This window comes from Meleagris gallopavo, chromosome 1 (assembly GCF_905368555.1).
Source record: "Meleagris gallopavo chromosome 1, MGAL_WU_HG_1.1, whole genome shotgun sequence".
NCBI classification, from domain to species: Eukaryota; Metazoa; Chordata; class Aves; order Galliformes; family Phasianidae; genus Meleagris; species Meleagris gallopavo.
The window spans coordinates 106,634,602-106,660,505 of record NC_139404.1 but is presented as its reverse complement, the minus strand read 5'-3'; the positions used below and the strand labels follow the sequence as shown (position 1 = coordinate 106,660,505).

At 38.5% G+C, this 25,904-nt stretch overlaps 1 protein-coding gene across 2 annotated transcripts in view; it reads left to right on the top strand.

Annotated features, from left to right (window-relative positions):
* Positions 1-25,904, top strand: part of DSCAM (DS cell adhesion molecule) — a 441,807-nt gene that overhangs the window by 256,785 nt on the left and 159,118 nt on the right. For both annotated transcript variants that reach the window (XM_085208737.1, XM_085208749.1), the window contains exons 4-8: positions 8,121-8,267; positions 13,688-13,966; positions 16,282-16,557; positions 19,045-19,341; positions 20,141-20,416. In XM_085208737.1, coding sequence (XP_085064863.1) covers positions 8,121-8,267; positions 13,688-13,966; positions 16,282-16,557; positions 19,045-19,341; positions 20,141-20,416 — 1,275 coding nt within the window. The remainder of the gene's footprint in view (positions 1-8,120; positions 8,268-13,687; positions 13,967-16,281; positions 16,558-19,044; positions 19,342-20,140; positions 20,417-25,904) is intronic.

Genomic DNA, 25,904 nt, shown 5'->3' with positions numbered 1-25,904 from the left:
GAATGTTAACTGCAGACTGTGTCCCTAATGGGGACTCCGTAGACCCCAGATCTGAGAGAATATGAGGGGACAGAAAAATTAGTTTTATTCTCTGTAATGTCTGCTAGTGGGGACTGTAAGCTTGGCTACATCTCTAAAAGGGAAGGCTGTCCTGCACGGAGAAGCATAGCCATGTTTGGACCATCTGTACCACCTACTGTGAGCAACACTCCAGGTGTTTCATGTAGGCTGAAAACATTATGCGAGTGGTACTTGGAAAACTGAAATCCTTACCTTCCTCCTTCCCTACACGTGTCTATTTCCCCGTCTGAACTTTGGTTTATTTACGTAGAGCGCTGGCCGAACTATGACTTCAGCATACTGTTTCAGGATGGATGCTTCTAGCACATTTTCCATGCCCAGAGCAGCAGATTGTTTTGCTTTGATGTTGCAGCAGTGCTATAAAACTGTGGTAGGTTACTCTCTGTTTTGGCTCTGTGGGAAGGTTTCTACCCTTGCTTGCACAGGTCATGCTAGAAACTTGCCAGCAGAAGCAGTTCTATCCAGTAGGGGAAACAGGTACAGCTGATAAAAGTTTATTTGTTCTATATTATCATTTTGCACACGATTAGAACAGCCATCTGTTCTGTTAATTTTTATCAACCTAATTTAGAAAGCAATAGCATAATGCTATAAGATGTATTTCCAACAAAGTGAAAATCAAATATTTTTTAAACCATTTTGAGGATAACATTGCTTCTGTTTAAAGACTAACAGCATCCTGAGGGGGGAAAAAAAAAAAAAAAAAAAAAAGCATGATAGAAAAATAATTAATGTTACAATTTTCAAAATATTCTCAGTTTCATACAAGAATATTTTACACTCATTCTACAGGAAAGTGTTCACATTTTTTATGAATTATACATGAGAACAATTTCACATAGAAAACCTAAACAGAATTATTTTAACTTATTGCTAAGACCTGTAAAATTTTATTTTAATCTCTGATATCATACAGTTTAATGGAAGGCATTAAAACCTTACATAGGAGCAATTTCATAATTGTTAATGTGACCTCACTTAGAGAAATGAATACATGATTTACGAATGCAACTAAACTTTAATGAAGTCACTAGGTTATTCAGAGTGCTAGTCAGCAGATAGTAAAATGAGAGGTATGCCTCTAAAATGTCACAGGATTTGAGGCCCTTGGTTGAGGTTGATCAATCCTAGATATGACCCAGTTTCCTTCTTTTCCCTCTTTCTTCTCTTCAGAGTTTTTCTGCTTTGAAATATACATCTTCAAAACAAATTATCTTATAGTATCTCAGATGAAAACATAAAATTTCATTTAATGAATGTAATTTAGAATCATAGAATCACCAAGATTGGAAAAGATGTCTAAGATCATCCAGTCCAACTGTCCACCTACCACTAATATTTCCCCACTAAACATGTCCCTTAGTACAATATCTGAACATTTTTTGAACACTTCCAGGGACAGTGACTCCACCACCTCTTTGGGCAGCCCATTCCAGCACCTATCCACTCTTTTGGAGAAGAAATTTTTCCTGATGTCCAACCTGAATCTCCCCTGGCACAATTTCAGGGCATTCTCTCTTGTCCTATTGCTAGTTACATGGGGGAAGAGGCCTCCCAGGTCTCCCTTGAGCCTCCGCCAGATTAAACAATCCCAATTCCTTCAGCCACTCTCCACCAGACTTGTGCTCCAGACCCTTCATGGCTTTGTTGCCCTTCCTGGACATGCTCCAGGACCTTGATGTCTTTCTTGTAGTGAGAGGCACAGCACTTGAGTTGTGTTCTCACCAGAGCTGTATACAAAGGGATGATCACTCCCCTTCTCCTGCTTGCAGCGCTATTTCTGATACAAGCAGGATGCAGTTGGCCTTCCTGGCCACCTGGACACACTGCTGGCTTGTGTTCAGCCGAGCATTGACCAACATCCTCAGATCCATTTCTTCCACACAGTCTTCCAGCCACTCTGCCCCAATCCTCTGGAGTTGCCTGATGTTGTGGCCAAACTGCAGGACCCAGCACTGGGTCTTGTTGAACTTCATCCCACTGGCCTCAGCCCAGCTATCCATCCTGTCCAGATTGCTCTGTAGGGCCTTCCTTCTCCTTGGGAGATTGACACTTCCTCCCAGCTTAGTGTCATCTGTAAACTTACTGACGATGCATTCAGTGCCCTTGTCCAGGTCATCAGTAAACAGAACAGACCCACAACACCACTTGTGATCAGTTGCCAGCTGGATTTAACTCCATTCACCACCACTTTGTGGGCCTGGTCATCCAGCCAGTTCTTTACTCAGCAAAAAGTAAAGGAAATATTGTTTCCTGTTGATGAAGTACACTAACTGCACAAATGTTGTTGTAACAGTAAATCAATGTATGGTTTATTGACTTATGTAGGAAGATTGGATTGTATGATAAAGATCTCTTATTTGAACACATAGCTTTCCATACAGTCAATACTAATATCAAGAAAGAAAGACAGTAGGTTGTATTTGCAGATTGGAGGAAATCTGTCTTGTAAGTCTGAAAAAAAACCAAGTTTTTGATAAATAATTCAAGCAAGTTAACATCAATAAGAGGACTAACACAATTCCTGCATGCATAAATGGAAGGGAAATCTCTGTGTAAGAGAACAGTGACATTTTGCATTCATTATTATCAGAACTGTTAATTAAACTAATCCAAACTTGAAAAGAGCATCAAAAACTTGTTAAGGTGCTGGGCAAAAACTGCAGGAATATTTCAATATATGAATTATTCACATTAAATGAGTGAGGAAGTTCAATCTATATAACTAATTAAGGAGAAATGTGGTGTAAGATGTAATTTCCTCGTGTACTTAAATGGGCAGAAGATTTCTGACTGTAAAATCTTTAATGAAAACATGGTAAGATCCAATAGCTGCGGTCAAAGTCGAGCAGACCACAAACAATACTCTAACTTCGAAAAGTTAGAATAATTAACCACTGGAATAATTTACCCAGGAGGATCACATGCTCTCCACTACGAGAAGTCTTTAATCATGACCACTGTCTTATTAAAAAAGCTACAGCTTAACTTTCAGATATGGATTTGATGCAGGAGTTAATGGGTGAAGTATGAAAGGTGAGAATAAATCACTTTAATGGTTCTTTCTAGTCTTTGGATCTGTATATTTTTTTAGTCTCACAGCAAGGCAACTTTATGTATTACTGACAGATGGGACCTTGGAGAAAGAATGATGGATTCCATCAATGTATTTATCTCAATAAGCTTATTTGTAAAACTTTTGAATTTAAAAAAATAACATGTAACTATGCTTGTCTAGGCAAGCAAGGTCTTAAGGGCACTTAATGTCCTTTGAAGCCATTAAATAAAAGACATATTGCAGATATAGGGCCAGATCTTCAAAGACAACAAACAATGAAAACTAAAAGAGATGTAAGCTCTCAGCATGTCAGGAAATCAGATTCTGAAATTATTATAATCAAGTTTTCAAAGCATTAATATAAACATTTATGAGAGAGAGTAATAAATGGGAATTATAAGATATATTTTGACACTGTTCATTTTAGTTGTTGTGAAGGAGGCTTCTCTGTCTTCCTCCCTTGAAGTCTGCCTACAGCCAAACAAAGTTTAGTTTATCTGAAAGGATGTTCCATTAAAAAAAAAAAATCCTTATTTGGCATATTAAGTAGGTAAGTCAAAAAAAATTAGACTTTGTTATAGCAAAGGGAAAGCGATTAAATTAAATGCGCTTCAAGAACAGAATACTCCCATAGATCAACAGGGTAATAAAAGCTTGTCGATCCCCATCCTGGTGCTTTTCTAAACACTTTTTGAAGTACAGAACACAGAGCTCTCAACACTTCAGCTTTGTCACAGTTGACAGCCTGTCGTTTTTAATGAAAATACTCTCCGTTTAGAAGATGACAGAAATTACATGCATTTCTCCTTTTATTTTTCTGTCATCTTTTCTGTCTAGCATTTTTACAATAGGAGTTGGTTATTAAAGCATTACATAAGTATGCAAAATATATTAAGAAGAGAGGAAAAGGAAATGCTTTAGCCCTGCAATTATATATAATGTGTGTTTGTGAGAAATGTACACTGTAGGATAACATCTGGCATGTGGCAATAACTATTTATTTTCAGTTATCTTTAAAGAGGGTGAGACAAATTCTATAGCTAATGCATTAAGTGAGGGTTTTATTATACAATTGCCTGAGTAATTTCCAACAGAAAAAAAATGATCTTAGCAGTATTAGATAGCTCAAGTGCATTCCTAACTTCTCCAGAAAACATAGAAGGGTCACACTGAACAATTTCTTGGCTCTGCATTGCTTTCACAAACCGCTTTTAATATGTGGTGAACTTCTAGTAAGTGTACCAGCACTGGTTGACCCGGAGAATCAAATATGTAATTGCACCTGGGGAAGCTTGCTGCCTGGAAACCTGCAAATGTGAGGCAGTATTATGTGAGGTAGAGGTAGCCCACAATTCTGTATACAGCCTTCAGCATGGCAGTAGCCACTCTATGTGTTTCCTTAGTTCAGATTCCATTGTAAGCATTAGTGAGAGCAATGTTTGCTGTGTTGAGGTACTGAGGAAGTGTACTTTTGACACTTAAAAGGGAAGCTATGGATTTGATAAGCTTGTGAGAAGCTTATCCTAAGAGTTACTGGTTATAGCTTGTATAGCACATAACTGAAAAGTTTGCAAGTTTTAGAAAAGCGGGGAGAACGGAATTCATTTTTAAGCTTTGGACATGTTTGTGCAATCTTAAACTTGTTCTTACTAGTGGTCTCCATTATTGTGACTCTTTGTAGAATTGGAATTACGTTTATTTAGCAAGGCTGAAATTGGAGCCCAGGAAAAGAAAGTTATGTGAAGCCATTTTATAATAGGCTCATTTCTACTTCCCAGCTGTTTTGGTTCCAGTTGCTTGATACAAATGCACAATCTGTGCAGGTTTACTGGAGGGACCAGACATATTGCAATCATTTCACTAGCGCCTTCTTAACTATGTCTTCCTGGTCCCGTGATGTTAAATCACCTGAGTAGCCCCTCAACTCATATCCACCCCAGCTTAAAAAAATCTGATCTGAGTCTTGATTGGGCTCCAGAGAATGTCTGCACCATGTGTACAGCTCCTGTTCGGCACCCCTGCCAGGCAAGTGGCATTGCTGTGGGCAAGCACACATTTGACATAGCTGTGCTGCCTGAAATACGGTGCTATGTAATGCTCACACAGCTGGAAGAAGCAAGAAGAGATTGCCTTTGCTGCATACCCAGCATTAACCCCTAGTAAAGTCCTTAATTGTGATTCCTGTCTCTAGAAACGGTGATTTTATGCTGCCTGCAGACCAAGGGGGACAACTATGTTTTAATTACTTTTAGTCCTTGTGATATGTTTCTTGGCAAAGGTAGATTTGCTTTCTGAATATTTTAGCTGCGCAGAATCTACATGTGACACATGAATCAAATAACCCAGGGTTTTCACACCATAGCTGGATATATTGTTTCTTACACAGAAATAGTGGTGAAGGTAAACCTTGTAAAGGATACAGATGGAGGGTACGTATGTGATGAGGAGAAGAGGTGAAATAGGCTGATTATGTTTGAGTAATTGGACACTGTGAAGGGAAAACTAAGAAACACTCTGCACAAGGTATGCTATATTTAGGCTTTGTACTGTGAGAATCACCAAAAATAAATGTATTCTCTGACCATCGGGTACTATTACCTCTTTGTTAATTGACACAATGCTGCCTCCATAAGTAGGTAGAATTATCATCAGCTGTGGATTTGAAACTGGGCTGTATGACTGATAGGGGGGAAAGAGCAGTCCTATGATGGCTGTGGGATGCACTAGCCAATTGCCTGCAATCTTGTGGTCCATATGTCTTCTGGTTCATAGTAGCTGTTAACTGCCAGTTATTTGTAGAAGATGTGATTAATATTTTTGGTCAAGCCAAGCTATTTTTCAGACTAGAAAATAAACAACTTGTTAGTAATTCAGAAACTTGGTAGAACGTTTTGTTGAATAAACCTGTTAATGGTACATATTGTTTCCTCAAAATATTACAACAGAACATATTCTAATATAAGATTCAGGATAGCTTTGCTTTTCTCATGTAACCTCTACAACGTTGTACTTCAGACCCCTGGCTGTGAAACAAAAAATATTACCTACTCACATGCTTTTCCCACTATGCTCAACCAAGCATTTATTTCCAAGTAATATGCTGAAACATAAGCTTTCTGTATGCAAGCACTCAAATTTTCAGGGCAAATTATATCAATATGGTCTGTATATAAGAGGGTACAACCTCCCAGCCAGTAACTCACTCCCCCAGGCAGGAATGCAGTATTACTATCCACTGACAGCTCACGGTTGGGGAAAGCGCTGTTGCCTTCAAGTCTTCGTTCAGGTCAGCCCTCACCGACCTCAGCCCCTTGGTAGTACTTAGTAGCTCAGCGTCTTCATTCCTTCATGCTGGGGATTTGTTTTATTAATCCGTTTCTTATTAATGGTACAGGCTGTTAGAACAAACCGGGTACTTTAAAAGAGTATGTGCAGTGTGGCATGTGCTTTTCCAAAGGTGTGACTTCAGTGCTTCAATGCTTGTGCCTTGACTTTGAGGAGAACAGGATCAGCCAAGTCACAGGCATGGCTATTTTATAATTCAGTACACATACAATGAGAGAGGGGGGCTGAGGTTGCTTTATTCAGTATTCTGTGTTTTAAGGGTCAGTCTTGTCCTAAGCTGGTTTTTTCCACTTCTTTTAGATTGTGATTTAAAGGAGATTGCTTTCCATAATGATGCCATTTTCTTTCTGTCTTTTATCTGCCAGATTATTTACCCACTGATGCAATTGTCAGCAAGCACCTTGACTACACTTAATTATTAAGAAGTCATTGCTCAAATGGAGCATTGAAGGAAAAGAAATATTGCTTACTGCATATTACCGAATATATGTTTCATCTTTGTGTATTCTCTCCCTTAGTTTGAGAGACAGATATTTTATAATACATATGTATGGGTATATATGTTTTAACACCTATCAGATACTTAGAGAAAAATAATGAAGATATTGTTATCTTTTCTTCCAGTTTTCCCTTTTGTATATTTTCTTTAGTGTGAAAGTTTTAGAAAACCATACATAGCTTAGACTTCAGTATTTTTAAAAGAAGGAAGTGGTCAGTTGTGAGGCTTAGGTTTGCAGTGCATTCCAACCACATTATTTTCCACATGTCCTAGTATGGGAGAAGCTTTAAAGCAAATGTAGAGATTGGCTTTTTTGTCCTTGACCTTAGAACAAGCATCTACAACATAACAGATGTACCTATGAAGCTGTCAAATGATCCAAACTGCAAGTGTGTACATATGTACCATGACATTTTGCACATGTTCTGGAGTCAATCATAAAAAATACGTATTTGCTGAGAATTTCAGGTACGTTATTTTCATTATGGATGAACTCTGGGAAAAATGCTGGCCCTGAACATATCAGCCTTGTTCAGTTTTAAGAGGCAACTGTCTTCCTGGACTTTTCTTCCCGAAATAAACATGTCTGTGTAGGATTTAAACAAACAAACAACAACAACAACAACAAAAGTAAAATAAAGTCCTGGATTATTAAATTACACATTCCATGATTGTATGGTTTTTTAAAGCCCTTCTTTCAGATGCAGAGCCTCTGTACCTACTTACATTGTTCTACTCTAATTAGAGACTGCAATTCTTCTAATGTGTACATTTCTTATAGTGAATTACCATATCACTCTACCGTGTTAAATTAAGGTGGCTTCAATTCTTTATATTCTATTTCAGATACCTCTTGGATGCTGTTTTGTAATTGTGATATGTACCAGAATACCCTTCTTTTTTTCATTCCTCACATTTTCCTTACAGATCCTTTTCTTTTTAGTAAGAAGTATGGGTATTCATATCTCTATATGCATTTGCAGTGAGCAGACCTACTAGGCTTTTCTTGTTTCTAGACTCTGGCAACGAATTCTTCAGAACGCTCTAGCCTGCATCTTCCCTCCTCCAGTGCGAGGAAGCAGAACACATTAACAACTTGCAGATATTTTAAATGCTGCAAATTCTTGTGTCTTTCAGGACCTAGATTTCTCATCACATCCACGGGAGCCTTGTATATTTTAGACGTACAGAATGAAGATGGACTGTACAACTACCGATGTATCACAAGGCACAGATACACTGGAGAAACACGACAAAGCAACAGTGCAAGACTTTTTGTATCAGGTACTGCCTTATAAATATTGTGTTGAAATAAGTACTGTATATGCCTATCTCTAGTGTGCTGAACTGGCAAGGCATGATATTATGCCCACATGCACCAACAACCAAGTTTTCTGTTAAATGGAATGTAGAGTTGGACAATTGTGAGGTTATTGCTTCTCTCTGTTTTGAAATCCTTTTCTTTTTGTTTTCCTACTGTTAGTAGATATTTCCAAAGGGCAGGTAGTGTACAGCTTCACTTTGGCACTTAGTACAGTGAGTTTTAGTAGGCTTAGAGTGCTTTGTGAAAGGACTGTGGATGGGATTTATCCCATTAAAGGTAGACATTCAATGTGAAAGTATCTAGTCCCCTTAGCTTCCCTTTTGAAACAGAAGGGGATGCACAGACACGCAGACACTTTAAGTAGTAATGTGTCTGGCCTGCTTCAGCTGCCCATATTGGGGTGAGATGAATCACCCCATGGTGCCTATTTCTCTCTGTTAACCACAGCAGGAGCTCAGATCATTTAGCTCAGCTGTAGGTATTTCTGCTGCAGGCATCTTAGGTTAGCTGAGGTGCATTTCAGCCTTCCATTTCATTTCAAATGCTCCTTCCTCAGTGCAGATAGTGTTTTCTCCTGCTGCCAGGAGTCTCCAGCCAGAAGAGAAATGTGACTAGGCCCAGAACACTCAGGGTGCTGCAGATAAACAGGAGGGCTGGTGGGAGGCTGTCATGGGCAAATGGCCTAGTGCAACAGGAAAATTTGAAGGTAACTGAGGTGTTTTCACATTTTCTTCTAAATTTAAATCATCTACCGATTGTTGTGTGTGTGAAGAAGGATCACCCTGTTCCTCCCACAGCAAAACACTTGAGTTGTCATTATAATATTTCTTCAATTTCCCCTTCTCCTCATTTTTTCTTAGTAAGAGAAGGTGCCATTTGTGGGTGAGATGAGAAGGAGGAGCAGCCCCTAGGCATGAGTTTGCAACTTACTCTCAAATACATCTGTATAGAAATAGCTCTTCTCCATCTTCCACATCTGCTAGATGCCTGTGACTGTATTTGCATGTGCGCAAATCTGCAGTTTCGTTCTCTGATCCACAAAGTCAGCTGACAGTAGACTCTCTCCTGTCTCTCTTCCATTACAAAAGACAAGTCCAACATCATACTGAATGCCTCACAGAGGTTTTTCTCCTTTTCACTATAACTAAATCCTACTGCTCTACTAGAGTATCATAGAATCACAGAATTGTAGGAATTGGAAGGGACCTCTGGAGATCATCAAGGCCAACCACCTGCTAAAGAAGGTTCCCTAAAGTAGCTTGCACTGGAAATTATCCAGGTGTTTTTTTAGAATCTCCGGAGAAGGAGACTCCACAACCTCTCTGGGCAGCTTGTTCCAGTGCTCTGAGACCCTCAAAGTAAAGTTTTTTCTTTTCACAAGTTCAGATTGAACTTCCTGTGCTCCAGTTTGAGCCCACTGTCCTATGGCTGGCCACCAATGAAAAGAGCCTGGCCCCAGCCACTTGGCTCCCACCCATTAGATATTTACAAGCATTGATAAGATCCCATCAGCCCTCTCTTCCCTAGTCTGAACAGTCCCAGATCTCTCAGCCCATCCTCGTAAGGGAAGTGCTCCAGAACCCTAATCATATTCATGGCCCTCCATTGGAGTTTCTCTAAGAGTTCCCTGTCTTTCTTGAACTGAGGACCTTCATAACCTAGCATGCGGCATTCTCCTTTTGATGTTATCCTCTTCTTTTTTAGTCTTTCTATTAGAAAACAAAAAAAACCCTATAATTAGGTCTCAATTCTGTCCTCTGCTTGAGAACCCTAAGGGAGTCAGAGGTGAGCACTATGACTTGTGTAAGTAATCTACCTCCTGCCCTCCTCCTCCAGTATGAACATTGCCAAAATATTTTGGAGTCTTCTGAACACATAAATTTGTACTTAAAGATGCTAAAAATAGTGTGATTGAACAGGTTAGTATCACTTACCATTCAGATCCTTTCTTTCTTGATTTCTGTCTCCGGTGGCCAAAACTCTGGCTTTTCCTTTTCGCAGGCAGATAAAGAATTTTTTTTTTTTTTCTGCACGGTAATCTTCTTGCTTTGGTCTTACAAGAATAGGCAGGGTCCTGTCCTTCTAGCTGGCTCCATAATATGGTCTGCTTCTGTATGAAATCATACTAAGGCTGAACCAGTGGTAACATAAATTAGGCTTGTACCTTGGTTACCACAAGAAAATTTTAGTTATTTCACTGAACAAGAGGAAAAAAACTGAAAGCTCAGTATTGTTTGTAATTTATAATAAGCTCTCTAAAAGACTTCCCTCTCTGGACTTGCCTCTTCTGGTCCCCTCAACAGACAAAAACAAAATAAGAAATGTTACCTGTGTACAATTACTGTGTTTTTTAATTCTGTGGGATTAATTGTTCTCCATGAGAGCTATGCTGAGCTCTGTACAGCAATTATGAGCAGAGTTTGACTCTTAATACTTCTCTAACAGGTTTAGTTTGGTTATCTTTAGCGGAATTTATTATGTTGTAAATTAGCGAGTCCTTAAAGAACTGAGATCAGAGAATCCGTGAACATAGTGGACCTTATGAAAGGTCCACTTGCACAAGGCTTAAATTTTCCCCTGCCTTTTACAGCCATAAATATTCTTAGCTTAATTGAAGATTAAGTATTTTTGTGGATATTGATTTTATTCTTTTGGCCATATTTTCTAGTGAAGTATTAAGCTGATTGACTGTTTGAAACAGTGAAGAAAGGAATGTGTATATAAGAGAAAATACAAATCTGGATAATTCGTATGCTTATGTCTAAAGCAGAATTCTAAATTGCATTGGCAGTAAGAACATATCTTTGAAATCATGTGGCCTTTCAAAATAAAATCCAATACAAATAATGTGCTAAAGAATATTCCTCTAATGCCCATTGTAGTGTGCATTTCCAAAAATAATCATGTCCAGCCATGAATTTCAGCTCCTGAACTCTTGAACTCCTTCTAACCTTCCACCCTCAAAACAAACAAACAAACAAAAAACAAAACAAAACAAAACAACAAAAAAAAAACACCCAACCCCATGATATTGAAAGCATAATGAATTTCTCGCTTTGTCCTTAAGAAAAGATGCAAAAGAGAACATTTTAGCATGTATAACAGTATTTTGCCTCATTTTTTTCCCCTTTGTCCTTGCCAGAAGTCATTTGCTGCTGAGTGTTGAAGCACAGTAAAAAAAATCATTCAAAACAACCCATATCAGATACTGTAATTGGGATATATTACTTTACCATTTGCCTCACTGGAGATAATTGTATATGAATCCTGGTATTTCTTTTGTGCTTTTTTTCTTTTTATTTACTTAATTAGAATATATGTTATGTATGAGCTCTAACCAGAAGTCTCTTCCACGAACATCCTAAAGAAATGTTTTAATCATCTATTTAAGTATATAAGAAGACAGTGTAAGAAAGCAAGTCACCTGAGTTATATTTTGTGCTTCCCTTAATACATTTGAAATATTTTCTCTATAAAATCCATCTCAAAGCTTTGAAAGAACGTAGGCAAATCTCAGTTCAGCTTTTCTGCAGATGGGGATTCAGGCTGGCTTACTCCTGCTCAGGTTCAGTTCATGAAGGGAAAAAACAAAATGATATTAATTTGGAAAAGATGACCTGAGGATGGGTGGGTTTCTCTTGAAAGGGAAGAAATGGTAGTTGCAGAGAGGGGACGTGCTTCCTATGGCAGCTACTGTCATTGCCCCCACCTCCTGAGGGAGCTTTCCTGGCCTTCCTGGCTTCTGCCTACAGTGGGAGCCAGGCATGCTGCTTTGCTGTCACCACCAGCTTCTCATTCAAGATAAAGTCACACTTTACCTGGGCCTGGCATTGAAGCAAATGTGGTTCTCTGCAGAAAACTGGGAAACTGTCAATACGTGATGTTTGTTAGTCATATCTTTTCCTTACTATTACCTTAGTTTTTCCCCTGGTGACCTCTACCCTGTTTTGAAGTCCATGTGGTACTTCATATGTTTGCACTTAAGAGGTTGCAAATGGGACCACATATGTGCTCCACACAGTCTTTGGAAATTAAAAACATGTTGGGATAATACAACGATACTGGGAGTTTTGAGTAGTAATGTACAGGCAATAACTCTAAAAGTCAGTTTTACTTTTTCATTATTTAATTGTAGTTTTCAACTAAAGAAGCTGTTTTTATGTAGATGTATTCTTTCTAACAGCCAGAGCTGTAATTCCACGCATACTTACATTTTTATGGAGTTAATTCCTCAGGCTACACAGAGAAATCTGTGCACAGAAAGCATAGATGCCTCATGATCCCAAAGGGGAAAAAGGAGCTGGCTAATCAATTAGTCAAATTGACATTGGCCTTTCCAATACCATCCTGGCAGCGTGTTCCTTCACTAAGCCAGACATAAACAGCATGGCAAGCTAAAAAATAAATTCCTCCATGCCAAATATGAACCCAGTGGCTGCTGATGCATGCAAATTCATCTGTTTAACTACTGGCTGACATATTACTGATGAGACAGGCAGTAAGTTACTGTAAACTGAATGTGCTGTTGCCCTTAATGGCTCAACTACAGAACGAAAAAAATCTTTCATTATTCTTTAATTGAACTCAGCATTTGGAGTTTTACTTAGCTATCCACACAAAATTTACTTAGCCCATTCATTTAGCATCAAAATTTGAGTTTCTGATTGATAGAATAACATGTATAGTGCCTCTAACTAATGCAGTATAGATATTTGATTCTCATGTGTATCCTCCCAGGTCTGTGCGAGATGCATACATGAGATGAGTTCATGTAGACACAGCTAAGATTTTAAACTAACTAGCTTAGGCAGCAATTATACAGTATAGCTTGAATTTAGTACAGATTGCTCATTTAATCTCTTCATCTCCTGACAAGGATCTGCTGCAGCTTCCTTGTGAGCAGAACCTGAGCGAGTTAAGTCAATGACCACTGAGAGGACAAAGTGTTAGCAATCACACATACATGTAGACAACTGTGCCTTTAATTTAAAGCCTTCAGACCACTGAGAAATATGGGGAGTGTTGGCTTCACTCTAATCAAGTAGTAGAGGGATAACTGTAGTAATTGGTCAGGCACCGCATTTTTGGCTCTCCATTTTTCTCATAGAAGATACGAAGATGACCAGATAAATGGTTGCCACCTGGAAAAAATCCAGTGGGAAGATTTCCTAGTAGTCATAAGGTGTTTTAGTAGTATGTGCTGCTGGATCCCAGCCATCACCATTGAGATATTTCAGGTTGATGGCTGGGGCACAGTAGCAAACTGTAGTACATAAAACACTGGCCTAGAGAGTCAAAAAGGCAGGAGAATAAATATTAACATACTACTTAGTAAATGCAATAATTTGAATGTTCCCATTGAAAATCTCTGTTCTTTCAGATCCAGCGAATTCAGCTCCATCTATTCTAGATGGGTTTGACCACCGTAAAGCCATGGCAGGACAGCGAGTGGAGCTGCCTTGCAAAGCATCAGGGCACCCCACACCAAAGTATCGTTGGCTGAAGGACAACGTTCCCTGGGAGCCTGACAGCAGGTTTCGGCAGACAGTTACAGGTCTGCTGATAGAGAACACGCGTCCCTCAGACTCTGGCAACTACGTCTGCGAGGTGTGGAACAACTATGGTACTGCCGAGATGATAGGGCGACTATATGTAAAACGTAAGTTTTGGACTGACTGAAGCTCTTGCATTGCTTCTTACCTGGACATTTGCATGTGGGAAGATGTTGCTATATCTTTTTGCACCTTCCATTTTGTTACTTTACCTTAGCGATGCTTAAACTTCTCAGAATTTTGCAACGTTAGAAATTAGACTCTAGGGAGATGAGTTAGTTGGACAATTGAGCGATCAGAAGTGCAAACAGATGCAATTTATAATGTAGCTATATAATTTATCACACGGAGGATATGTAATTTAGAATCTTCAATTGGATGCTTAAAAAGAAATTGCAAATGTTCTCATGAATAAAGCTACCAAACTCTTGTTGCCATGACTCATGCTGTTCAGTAATATTGAATACTCATACCTCCTCTTAGTTGAGTATTCATGTGTGAATATTCTGAATGTTTCACAAATTCTAGCAAAGATAATTATTACTCAGAAGCACTGCACTGGAAAAGAGTTATTCTTCTATTGTTAAAAAGAAATGATTTCCCAGAATAGAAATTACACTTTGTGAACTAACATTTCCACCTGTGTAGCACAACTTGCAAACTGGAAAGAAAGAACAGTTCAGACCATTAAAATGTCTTCACCAATAATTATACGTGATGGATTTGGGCAGAATAAAACAAAGATTAAAGATAAATAATTTGTGAGTTATAACTAATAAGCTTATGCATTAAAATTCAGTTTGTTGTGTATGACACAAAATTAAAACTTTCAGAAACACATTGTGATGGAGTTGCTGGTGGTACTGAAAGTATACCCAGATCCTGGTGATGTGTTTTATGTATGGACTCAGTGATCAGCCAGCAAGCAGATATCCTCTCCATAAGGTTGGCAGGAAGAAAGACTTGGGGAAAACACTGTTACTCTTCTATGTAACAGAAGATACTCATCACTTTCTTGAATTTCTAAGATGTTGGTGGTACTAATGGTCTGTTCACAGTTTTGAGCTTTTTTGACCTGCTTATAGTAAATATAGAGATATTCAGTGACTTGTAACGTGCATGTGATCACAGATTAGTTATTGATCTGAATCCTTTTGGACAAAAAGACTACTACGTAAGAGTCTATGATCTGGAAGGATGGAAGTCATTGACACATGTGTGTTTTTCCAGGCCTCTGTTCACAGTGGATCAGTAATTTTTGGCAATATATATTGGAGAAGCAGTAAAGATTTATTGCAAGTTTTGTGTTATAAAATGTTCTGTAAAGTGAATGATTTGGTTGTGGATTTTTTAATGTAGAAATATACATGCATGTGTCTGTATGTAAGTTGGCAAAAAAAAAAAAATAGAATAGTACATTTTTATTATGAGAGATGACATCAGTGTTGATTATCCACAGTTGAAAAAGAAATATGTTACACATTTTTTTCCTAGCGGTAGAGGTAGTATTGAACCTACACAAGAAGCTAATATGAATATATATTTCATGAAAGTCCATTATCTTTATAAGGATGTTAAACCAAAATATACAAAACATGAGATCAGCTCTGCATTCAGGATTGTCGGTAACTATTAGAAAATGAGATAAATATCACATGTACGTTTATGACTTTTTTTTCAACTCTTTTCATCCTCTTTTGTTGCAATATAAAACACGTATTATTACCTAGGTTCTACTCCATTTTAAGACTGACTTGAAAATACTACAGTTTTTCTCTGTTAAAGGAGAAAATTTAGTGAGCCCACACAAAGAAGCATTTACATGTGGATAGATCCCACACATGTTTATGACTGCATCTGATGATAACATTTCAGTATGTACCTTCCACTGTTAAAAACAAATCTGGTACTGGTAATTGTCATTTACAACAATTGTTCACATTAGATTTTGTTAACTATGTTCCTTTTGGAGGAAACAAAACCAGAAGATGATCTTCAGAAATGCATCTAATATACCAGTATGAAAGTCCACACTGAACTAATCCGAAGTAATATCCTACCCTTCCAAAAGATGTAGTACTATTGATTGCCGCCTAGCAACAATGCTGTTACTCAGTAGATCTGTTCCTACCATTCATTTAGACATAGTCTAGGGGATTATATCATATGTTACGTAGGTTGATCCTTATGTTTTGTGTCATGGATGTTCATGGGGGAAATGCTTGTTCAGAGCAAGCACAATAATCTGTGGGGATTAAAAAAAAATTGTTTTGCTGCTTTTTTTTTTTAATTTTCAGAAGGATGTGGATGTGATTTTTGTTGTTCGTCTTAGCTGAGAGTTAATGTGTTACTCTCATGTAAATGTAGATGTATACTTAATTTTCTCTATTTCCCTTTCCATTCTTTCGGTTTAAATCTGCAGAACCACTAAAAGCCACAATCAGCCCACGGAAAGTAAAAAGCAGTGTTGGTAGTCAAGTGTCCTTGTCCTGCAGTGTGACAGGAACCGAGGACCAGGAGCTCTCATGGTACCGTAATGGTGAAATCATTAACCCTGGTAACAACGTTCGGATCACTGGGATCAACCGGGAGAACCTTATCATGGATGGCATGGCTAAGAGTGATGGTGGAGCATACCAGTGCTTTGTGCGCAAGGACAAGATGTCCGCTCAAGACTATGTTCAAGTAATATTAGAAGGTGAGTCACTACCTGTTTAGTGATTCTAATCTCTGTGTTTTACATGTTGTCTTTGGCAACACTTTTGTAAAGTGAAGTGCAGGAGGCTCTAAACAAGAGAAGAGGGTACCTTTGAGCTGTTGGCAGAAGTTATTGTGCCTCCCTACTCTGAAGAGAAGAGAACTGATGGAAGGTATTGATTTGAAAAATATATCCCTCCTGAACAGTCTTCACAGTCCTTTTTTTTTAGAGATGATGGTGTTGATTTTTTCACACTACCTTTTCAACAAGATATGTGATAAGAGATCCTTCTTCAGGACCAGACATTTCCTTCCTGGTATGGCATTTCAGGTTGGGCATATTGGCTGAAGATCTAGAGATCATATTAAGTACCTGACACAGTGTTCCACATGATAATCAGGCGGTTTGTACAGAGCCAGTTCATTAATAAGAATGTAGTACAGTTGTGGCATGGACACTATTTTTAGTCTTTACAAAAAAAAGAGGAGATTACCTGCTTGTACCAGGTTACCTCGGCAACCATCTCCTGTGACTAAGAAAGCCTAAAGAGCGTATTGATAATCTATCACAATGTCGAGAGAGTGCAGGTTATCAGAGAATAACAGCAGGAAAGATTTCAAAGACGCCTGGGTCTTGCTGGGAAAATAGTGTCTGCTTTCATCTCCAAAAAAAGCCTGTCACTTGAATTTAAAAAAAAAAAAAAAAAAAAAAAAGCAGAGGGGTGGCAGAGGTACATGGTGTGCACACTCTAAGATTTATAGGTCTGGTGACAGTTTCCTTTCAGGATAAAAAGCTTTTTTTTTCCTATTTCTGTTGTTTTGTTGTTTTGTTTTCTGAGGGATGACAGTATCTAATACACAGCAAAGGAAAGGAAGAGAGTCAGAGATTAAAATAAATAGATAAATAAATAAAAACTCTTGTCACACAACTGATGGGACAGAAACAAGAGAAGAAGAAAGAGGAGAAAATTATGAAATCAAATCAAACAAAATGCCCTCTTCCTATGCTGAGCTCTTTCAGCAGTCTGAGAATGGCAGAACCTTATGATTTTCACTATTTGGCAAGCAAAGGAATATTTCAGCACTATTTTTAATTTTTCTGTGACTCAGCGTGTTTTGGGGATGGCTTTGTATCTGTCATGCCTATTTTCTCAGAGTGATGTTGTACTGAAATTGCAATATAAGAATTATGATTTCCAAGAGTATTATTGTGGTTCAACCCCTTAACCACGAAGGTAAGTACACAGCAGAGTGTTGGTAAGGAGGCAGTATGTAGTACATAGTGTGCTCAAACTGAGCATGAGATTTGTTAATCCTATTCTGGCAGCCTCTGTCCTGTATGAAGCTGAAGGGAGTTGTCTATAAAGAGCTTCATGTACAAGATGTGTTTTCATGTGTCTTTGGCCCCTCACTAGATAATGAATAGCCTTTTCCTTCTGTTTCTTGCAGGTGCCAACACTGTAGGACAGTTAAGTTAGCTTTCTTGGCTCTTGATTCTTTAAAACCAGACAGTAGCTGACAAAACTGTTGTCCAAACTTCTAGCATGCTTGCTGTGTTCTGCACGCTGCTCTTGGCATGTGGCCTTTTGCACTTTTGCCCCCAATTACATTGAAATCCCTTATAGATACAGCTTTGAAAGTATAATTTTCAAGGAAGAGCGTGCACTACGTGATTTCAGAAGGAACTTTCTAACTAATAGCAGAGTGTCATCATTCCTAAGTGTTATTCCTCTGAGCTCTCTGGGTAGGTGGTTATTTAATCCTGCTTCCTATTTAAAACCTCAAAGTTTGTGCCTGCCATGCATTCTCTTTATTCATTTGCCTGGTAGAGGCTGAGTACATTGTGACATGGATAACAAGAAAAATTATTTGAACATTCTCATCGCATAAGGTTGTTTATCTGCAACACAAAATGACCACAGAAAGAAATTGGCATCACTATTATTACTTGCTGTCTCTGTTCAGGAAAAGCTTAATTCAGTACTTTTCTAAATTGGATATTGTAGGTCAGGACTAAACTGAATTGACACAGCTGTGTGAAATTAGCCTATGCAAGTTATGCCTGGCTCATTGACAGAATTCATCTTTAGGTTTTAAAGGAGCAGATATGTACCAGGAAAAGAAAAATTCAAGGCATGTGAAGGGTTTGTTGCATGTCATTACTGATGAATTGTGTATGACTGACACCTCTCTGCAAGAACCTGACAGTTCATATAGCCCTACAGAACCCCCATTTTCCATTTTCCTGAGTGGAAGTCACTATCGAGTTTCTTAGCAGATGATAAAGAAACTTTCAGTAAAGAAAGAATTGCTTAAGTAATCTCCTACCAAAGTTTGTTTCCATCTTTCAATAAATAAACTTTTGTCCAGGAATACAGTTAATTACATGGTTTCTAAAAAAGATTTTGTCTTGTGACAAGCTTCAGGATGGAGGGAACAGCTTCACAGCATATAAGCATTCTTCTCCTGCTTTTCTCTCCCTCGGCAGACGGTACTCCCAAAATCATTTCTGCCTTCAGTGAGAAAGTGGTGAGTCCGGGCGAGCCAGTCTCCCTTATGTGCAATGTGAAGGGAACCCCCCTGCCTACCATCACTTGGACACTGGATGAAGATCCCATTGTGAAGGATGGCAGTCATCGTATCAGCCAGATTATCACCTCTGAAGGGAATGTGGTCAGTTACCTGAACATCTCTAACACTCAGGTCCGAGATGGTGGAGTTTATCGCTGTACTGCCAACAACTCTGCTGGAGTCGTCTTGTACCAGGCTCGAATAAACGTAAGAGGTGCTTGTCAAATCAGCTCCTCAAAAAAACACACATAACTCATTGTAGTGGAGAAAAAGATTGTTGCATGTGATGAAAAGAGTCTTGGAATGCCAAAAACAACTTACTGTTTTCCCTCTCCTTTTCTTCCTCCTCTCTCCTTTTTCCCACCCTGCCTTCCCAAACCCAAAAAGTGTATGATGTGGTTAAACTTTGGAAAATTTCTCTTTGTGTTCTGTAGTCTCTTTTTCGTGTACTCATCATTACTAATTCACATTTTCTTTACTTTAGTCCTGTTGTGCATGTTTTTTTCTTTTCCTTTCCTCCTTTACTTGTCCAGCACTGATTGTAATTATTCATGTATACTATACTTTACCTTGCATTTCTAGCTTTACATGGCATAATACCCATCCTCATGGTATTATACTTCATATATGTCAAAATAAATGCTAGCTTTGTCAGTGTTCTCATGTGTAACAGGATTTTAGCTTTGTATCAGTGTTAGTATTTCACATTAATTAAGTCATCCTCAGACTTTTAATTTGTAATGCCGCAAAGATTTTATCAGACGGATGTTGGATAATGCAAACATATACCCCCACATAATTAGTATGTATGCTGCAGGGTGAGGAAAAACTAGAGCACACAAAGATTAGGGAAACTGCTTAAGTGGCTCTTAAAAGCAGAAACTGTCAAATACTAATAAGTGTTGTGCAAGCTGCATTTGTAAATGTCATTAACATTGGTATATTCAGAAAAAAAATGTCTATTTTCTCAAACAAATGTGCCTATACTCATGAGTTCCTTTTTACCTTCCCAGGGCCAGCAAGCATTCGACCAATGAAAAACATCACAGCAATAGCGGGACGGGACACCTACATCCACTGCCGTGTAATAGGCTACCCGTATTACTCCATCAAGTGGTACAAGAACTCTAACCTGCTTCCCTTTAACCATCGTCAAGTGGCTTTTGAGAACAATGGGACATTGAAGCTTTCAGATGTGCAGAAGGAGGTAGATGAGGGTGAATACACATGTAATGTCCTTGTTCAGCCCCAGCTGTCCACCAGCCAGAGTGTTCATGTGACAGTGAAAGGTAAGGTTAACTTGGAGAACTAGAGCTGGGGTAATGGCTTGTAGTAGAAGTTGTAGAAGTGCAAGACAGAACACGTAAGATTATCTTGTCAGTTAGATAATGAATCCTTAAGATGATTAATCCAGATTTCTGTTCATTTTTAATGATGACGTAGATAATAATCAGGCACTATTTCGTGGTCTTTCTTGATTTTTACCCGCCTTTATTCAGTTAAGAGATCATCGCTTCTTAACAGGAGACTGCTTCTTAATGGGAAACAAGCTTTCTGCTGGTAGTTTTTGTGACAGCAATTTGGTCAGCAAATGAATAAATACTTTGTGACCTAAATTTCACAGGTGACTCTTTTTTCTGTTACGTGGCTGTCTACATTTTCATTAGTCAGTAACTTTCTAACTTTAAACAAGATTTGAATTTTGAAGCATGTTTTTTCCATCAATAAACAAGAGACAGGACCTACAAACATTAATTGTTATTAAGCAGGTTTTTCTGACTGTCCTTGATACTGTAGAAAGTTAGTACTATAAATAAATTCTAACTGTATGTTTAAAATCTATTAACATAGTCCCAAATGAGGGACTTCACTACTTCAGAAATAAATGAGAACAGAAATTTTCCTAGCATTATGTTCAGGCTATTCTGATCTTGGTAATGGTCAGACCTAGTCACAAGAACACAAAAGACACAAAACCTGACTGCAGTTGCACTTGGTTTTAAGCAACAGGACCACTGTACAGACCCTCCATGAGAGCCTGTAGGTAGAACTGAAGTGTAATTTCATCATCTTGAAGATCTTTGGAGCTTTTCCTTGGCTCTTTTTCTTTTGGTGGTAGAGAGCAGGGAAGAAGTCAATTTCTGCATCTGTTCTCAGATAAGAAACAGAGATCACAAGTAAAATTGCTTTGTTATAGACATCAGAGTCTTTATTTTCTTTCTCTTTGGTTTGTTTAGCCCTTTCTTGTTTTCTATCTGGACTGAAGTGATTGCTAATTATTTCAAGAGGTCGGGGATTAGTCATAAGCCACTAGCAATTTGTTCTGTGAAAGACGTAACATTTTATACACCTGAGACCAACAGGACCCCTGATCATATCATGTATCATGAAAAGCTAATGTAACCATTTATTTTCACGCATCTGGTATCTTGCTTGACGTCACAAAAATATTGCGGATCTATTGAGGGAGCTGAAGAAACGTGTCCTGAATTAGTAATTGTGTTGCTATTGCACTGAGAGCTTACTGTGGTAAATCTGGTGAGGAATGCTGCCTCTTAAATGATATCTTTCTTCAAGTGATGGTAAAAATGAATGTAGCCATGTAAAATAATCCAGTGGTCCATCCTTGGCTTGAGCAGTTATATAAAAACGTTACTAGTCACTGGGAATGTTAGCTGCAGTCTTGTTGTTACTTCCATTTAGTTACAGATTACAAACTTGACAGTTCCACCTTAGAATGCAAATTGGTCAGTCCCATCAATGATTATCACTCTTTATCAGTGATGTTGCATCCTACAGCTTGAAGATATTCTGCCTTATTCTGAATATTCAACTGCCAGAGCTGTTGGCAGGTCAGAAAACTGAAAGTGACTGTGTGTGGTCTGAATAACTAATATAAAAATGTGATTCATTCAAAGAGTGGGTGAGATGCCACTGCACCTGTGATACAGCCTTCTCATGCATGTGGTCTGAAGGCAGATGCACTGGAACAGTGCAAGTTGCAATGTGAACGGTGAATTGCAATGTGAATTGCACGTGCAAAGCAGGTGTGTTAGTGGGGATCATATGTATTCCTCTGGAACTGCCAAAGTTGGCTGCAGAGAGTGAACTAGGTGTTTCAGCAAGCCCTGTCCTTGCCAAGACATTGTTTAAAGAGGTTACTTTCCTGACCTCACATGCTAAACCCCAAACATCAAAGCTGAGCTTTGTATTAGTAAACCCAAAAAGTTCTCAAGGTTCTGTAGCTGGAGGTTAGTACTGTACAATGTTTGCTGAAATAGTTATATATTATTTTGTTCCATAACTACACTGTGATTTTATCCAACTTATTAGCAGATTGTAGAATCATAGAATCACCAAGGTTGGAAAAGAACTCTCAGATCATCCAGTCCAACCGTCCACCTATCACCAATATTTCCCACTAAACCATGTCCCTTAGTACAACATCTGAATGTTTCTTGAACACCTCCAGGGACGGTTAGTCATCCATGGCTTGCTTCAAAATATTGCTAATGTTTATGCTGTCATTTTCCTTTTATGAATTCCTAAGTGAATGTGATGAGTTTTCAGATACTTACAGTTTATTGCATACTAGAGTTTTGAAGAACCATGAGATATGTCATTGTAAGAGGAGTTAATGTCAGTGCCAAAATCTCCTTATTTTATGATTCAACTTCTCATATTATCACTCCACCTATTTAATCTCCAGAGAAACAGAGGGAGGATTATTGCTGGTGTTCAACACTGTGGGTCCTTTGGTTTGTTCTTATTTCTGCTACAAGCTTACTGGGTGACCCCAGAGCAGTGATTAAGAATAGGTGATACTTAATGAACTGTAACTTTTTATTTTGTTTCCTTCATGTTCAGTTCTGAAGACATAATTACCAGTTTCCTCATGAGTTTTTCTGAACTGATCATCTGTGGCATCAGAGTACTTCAGAACTGAGTCCCTTTTCAAAACCCACCTGGGTGTTTTAGGATCTCTTTGGAAAATACCAGCTGTGGCACAAACTAAACCTTTATCTACATATTTTTTGTTTTCAATTTCAGAAGATTATAGCTTGATTTTTTTTTTTTTTCCAGTTTACTTGCTTTTGTAAAGCATTTGTATGCACAAAACACAGCTCCTATTGAAATAAATTTGCTTCTCCAAGTTCTTTGTCTTTCTTAAACAAGTCCCATTATCCAGACTGGTTATCCACTGGGAAAGACGGACTGAAGTCATTTAATTATCATCATCTCAGAATCTATGACAAAGGTAGATACAGAATTTGGCTCTACTGGGCAACGCTTTTCTGTATTATAGTATTGTATAAAAGTGGCCATTCTTGTCTGCTATCCTCTGCCTCATTTACACCCATTTTCCAAATTTTCTAGTATATAGAGCATCCTCTTTCTGTCTTGAATGAGATTTCATCAAAAGCACCATTCAAATAAGGATATGCAACAGCATGAGCATGTAATTAAATACAAGAGGACCCATTCTGTAGAGTATTTTGAGATATTTATAACTATACAAATGAAAGCAAATTCTTGAGGATATTCTTTAGAAATCACTGTAAGATCTCAGATAGAACAAAGTTTCACGACAAACTTCAGAATGAAATCCTGACTGCCAGAGAACCAGAATTTTGCTCTGCACCTGGCAGGCTTTCAGGAGGCCAAAAGCTTGAAGCTGGGCCTATCATCTCTGTATTATTTGACCTTTAGGCAGGTACTTTTTTGCACTGTTGATCAGAGGAATCAATTCAAGACTACATTAAATCTGCTGCAGCATTTTTAGGAAGATCTGATATTTTTGACCACATGGGCACATACCCTAGAGGCCTGCAGTTGCCAAATGACTAGGCCAGAAATATGTGGCATGCCATTCTCTCCATCCCTTGCCTGTCTCTGGATCTGGATCTTGGAAGCTAGCAATCCTGCAAGATAACTGATGGAAATTTGACTGAATATGTTGGCAGGAAAATAAGCAGGTTTCTGCTTGGCAGACGCAGCAATGTTGGAACTGTGCCTGAGTCCTAAAGGAGTATTTTGGAAATCAAGCCATCTTGGCATTTATTTTTTTCATTTAGACAAATGAATTGGCCAGCTCTGATTTCTGACAACAGTGTTGAAATCTACCCACACTGTAATGCATACATAAATTGGTGAGGCTATGGCTCTACTTTCACACTGAATTTCTGATATTTCATACCTGTCAGGTGCTTGTCTTTGCACCTGTAATCACCTTTCAGTATGTTTTACTTTGGCCTGTGTTAAATGCAGTTTCCTTTTAGCTTCTTTGTAGACTAAACTGAGCACCCTCTTCTCCTTCTGTAAATGGTAACAGCATTTACTGACATCCTTAAAAGTACTCATCAAGACTAGCCTTGCTAAGGATACATCACGGGTCCTTGCCAAGAACAATTATTCTTAGTAGCACTAATTTCTCTGTCCTTATTTCACCCAGCTCTAGTGGTTTGCCAGTGAAGTCCTTATACATCTGCTGACAGCAGAAGACTATTGCAGGCTGATATCCTCCATATAGGAAAAGAATATTCTGTAGAAGAAATGGGCTTTTGTGTTCATCTCTCCTAAGTATGATCTGTCTCCAGCTCATCTTAATCCTGACTCTTCTGCTCTGGATTCCAATACCAGTCTGCCCTCCACATCTCTCATCTCAGCCTTCATTTTCCTACTGCCTTGTTCTCATGACTCAGAAGTGGTCTTTCCCTTCAGAGCTCCCTGCATTCCTCTCAGCCAGCGGTTAGACTCCCTACTTTCTGCCAGTCTTCATTTTCTCTATCCCCACTGGCTTCTAGTCTCTCTCTCCTTTGTGTGGTCTTCACTCATTGACAGTTCTCTATCCCACCAGACTGCTTTTTTGTTCCAACCTCACATTCCCAGCCATTTTCCAACTTCAGTTTACCAGCCTTCATGATCTCTTGAATCCCATTGCAAGCCTGATCCCAACTTTTGACTTTCTTCTGCTTCTCCTAAGTCGAATTCTGCAAGCCCCTTTTCTTATCCTGGGCTATGTTTTGAGTTTCTGCTCCATTACTTGCTGCTGTTGTCTGCATGCCCACTAAGAGAGGCTGGTTTTCCTTTCTGTTTTCTTAGCCCCACGATCTCCCCTATTCCTCTGTACATTCAAATTTGGGCACTCTTTTGATAACTTTCCATAGGAACAGCAAGAGCATCTGATGCTTGTGTCTTCACCTGCTGAACATGAAGGCTGTGGTGGGACTACTCAGATTCTCACAATGGCTTTTTAGTTTTTTTGTTTTGTTTTTTTTTCTTTTAAGGTAGGATGAAAATGCACTATGTCCTTATATTTCAACTCACTCTGCCTATTCTCGGAAGTGACCAGACAGTTGTAGCTGCAACCTTCCAGCTGAAATGACTCAGCCTGAGGCAGACACCTGGCCTGGAAAAGTGCTATCCAAACAAAAGTCAAATTGCAAGCAAATAGTCTTAAATGGGAAGTGTTGTCAGACAAAATAAGAGGTTATATTACACACCCCATCTGTAAGTTTCATATTTCCACTGAAAAACAATCCTTCTAGTGGCAAGATGGTAAAATAATAATAGCAACATAAATTCTACAATTCTACAGCATTTATTGGATCTGGAAACCTTTTAAAAGCAGAAGTGAGTCATTATCTTTTTTTTTATTATTTTATTTTTAATATAATTTATAGTTTTCTCAGCTATAGTAAAAGTCATCAGTATTAAGTGATGATTTTCTTTTCATCTGTCTCATGAGACACTCTTCTCATATAAACAGCCCGCTGC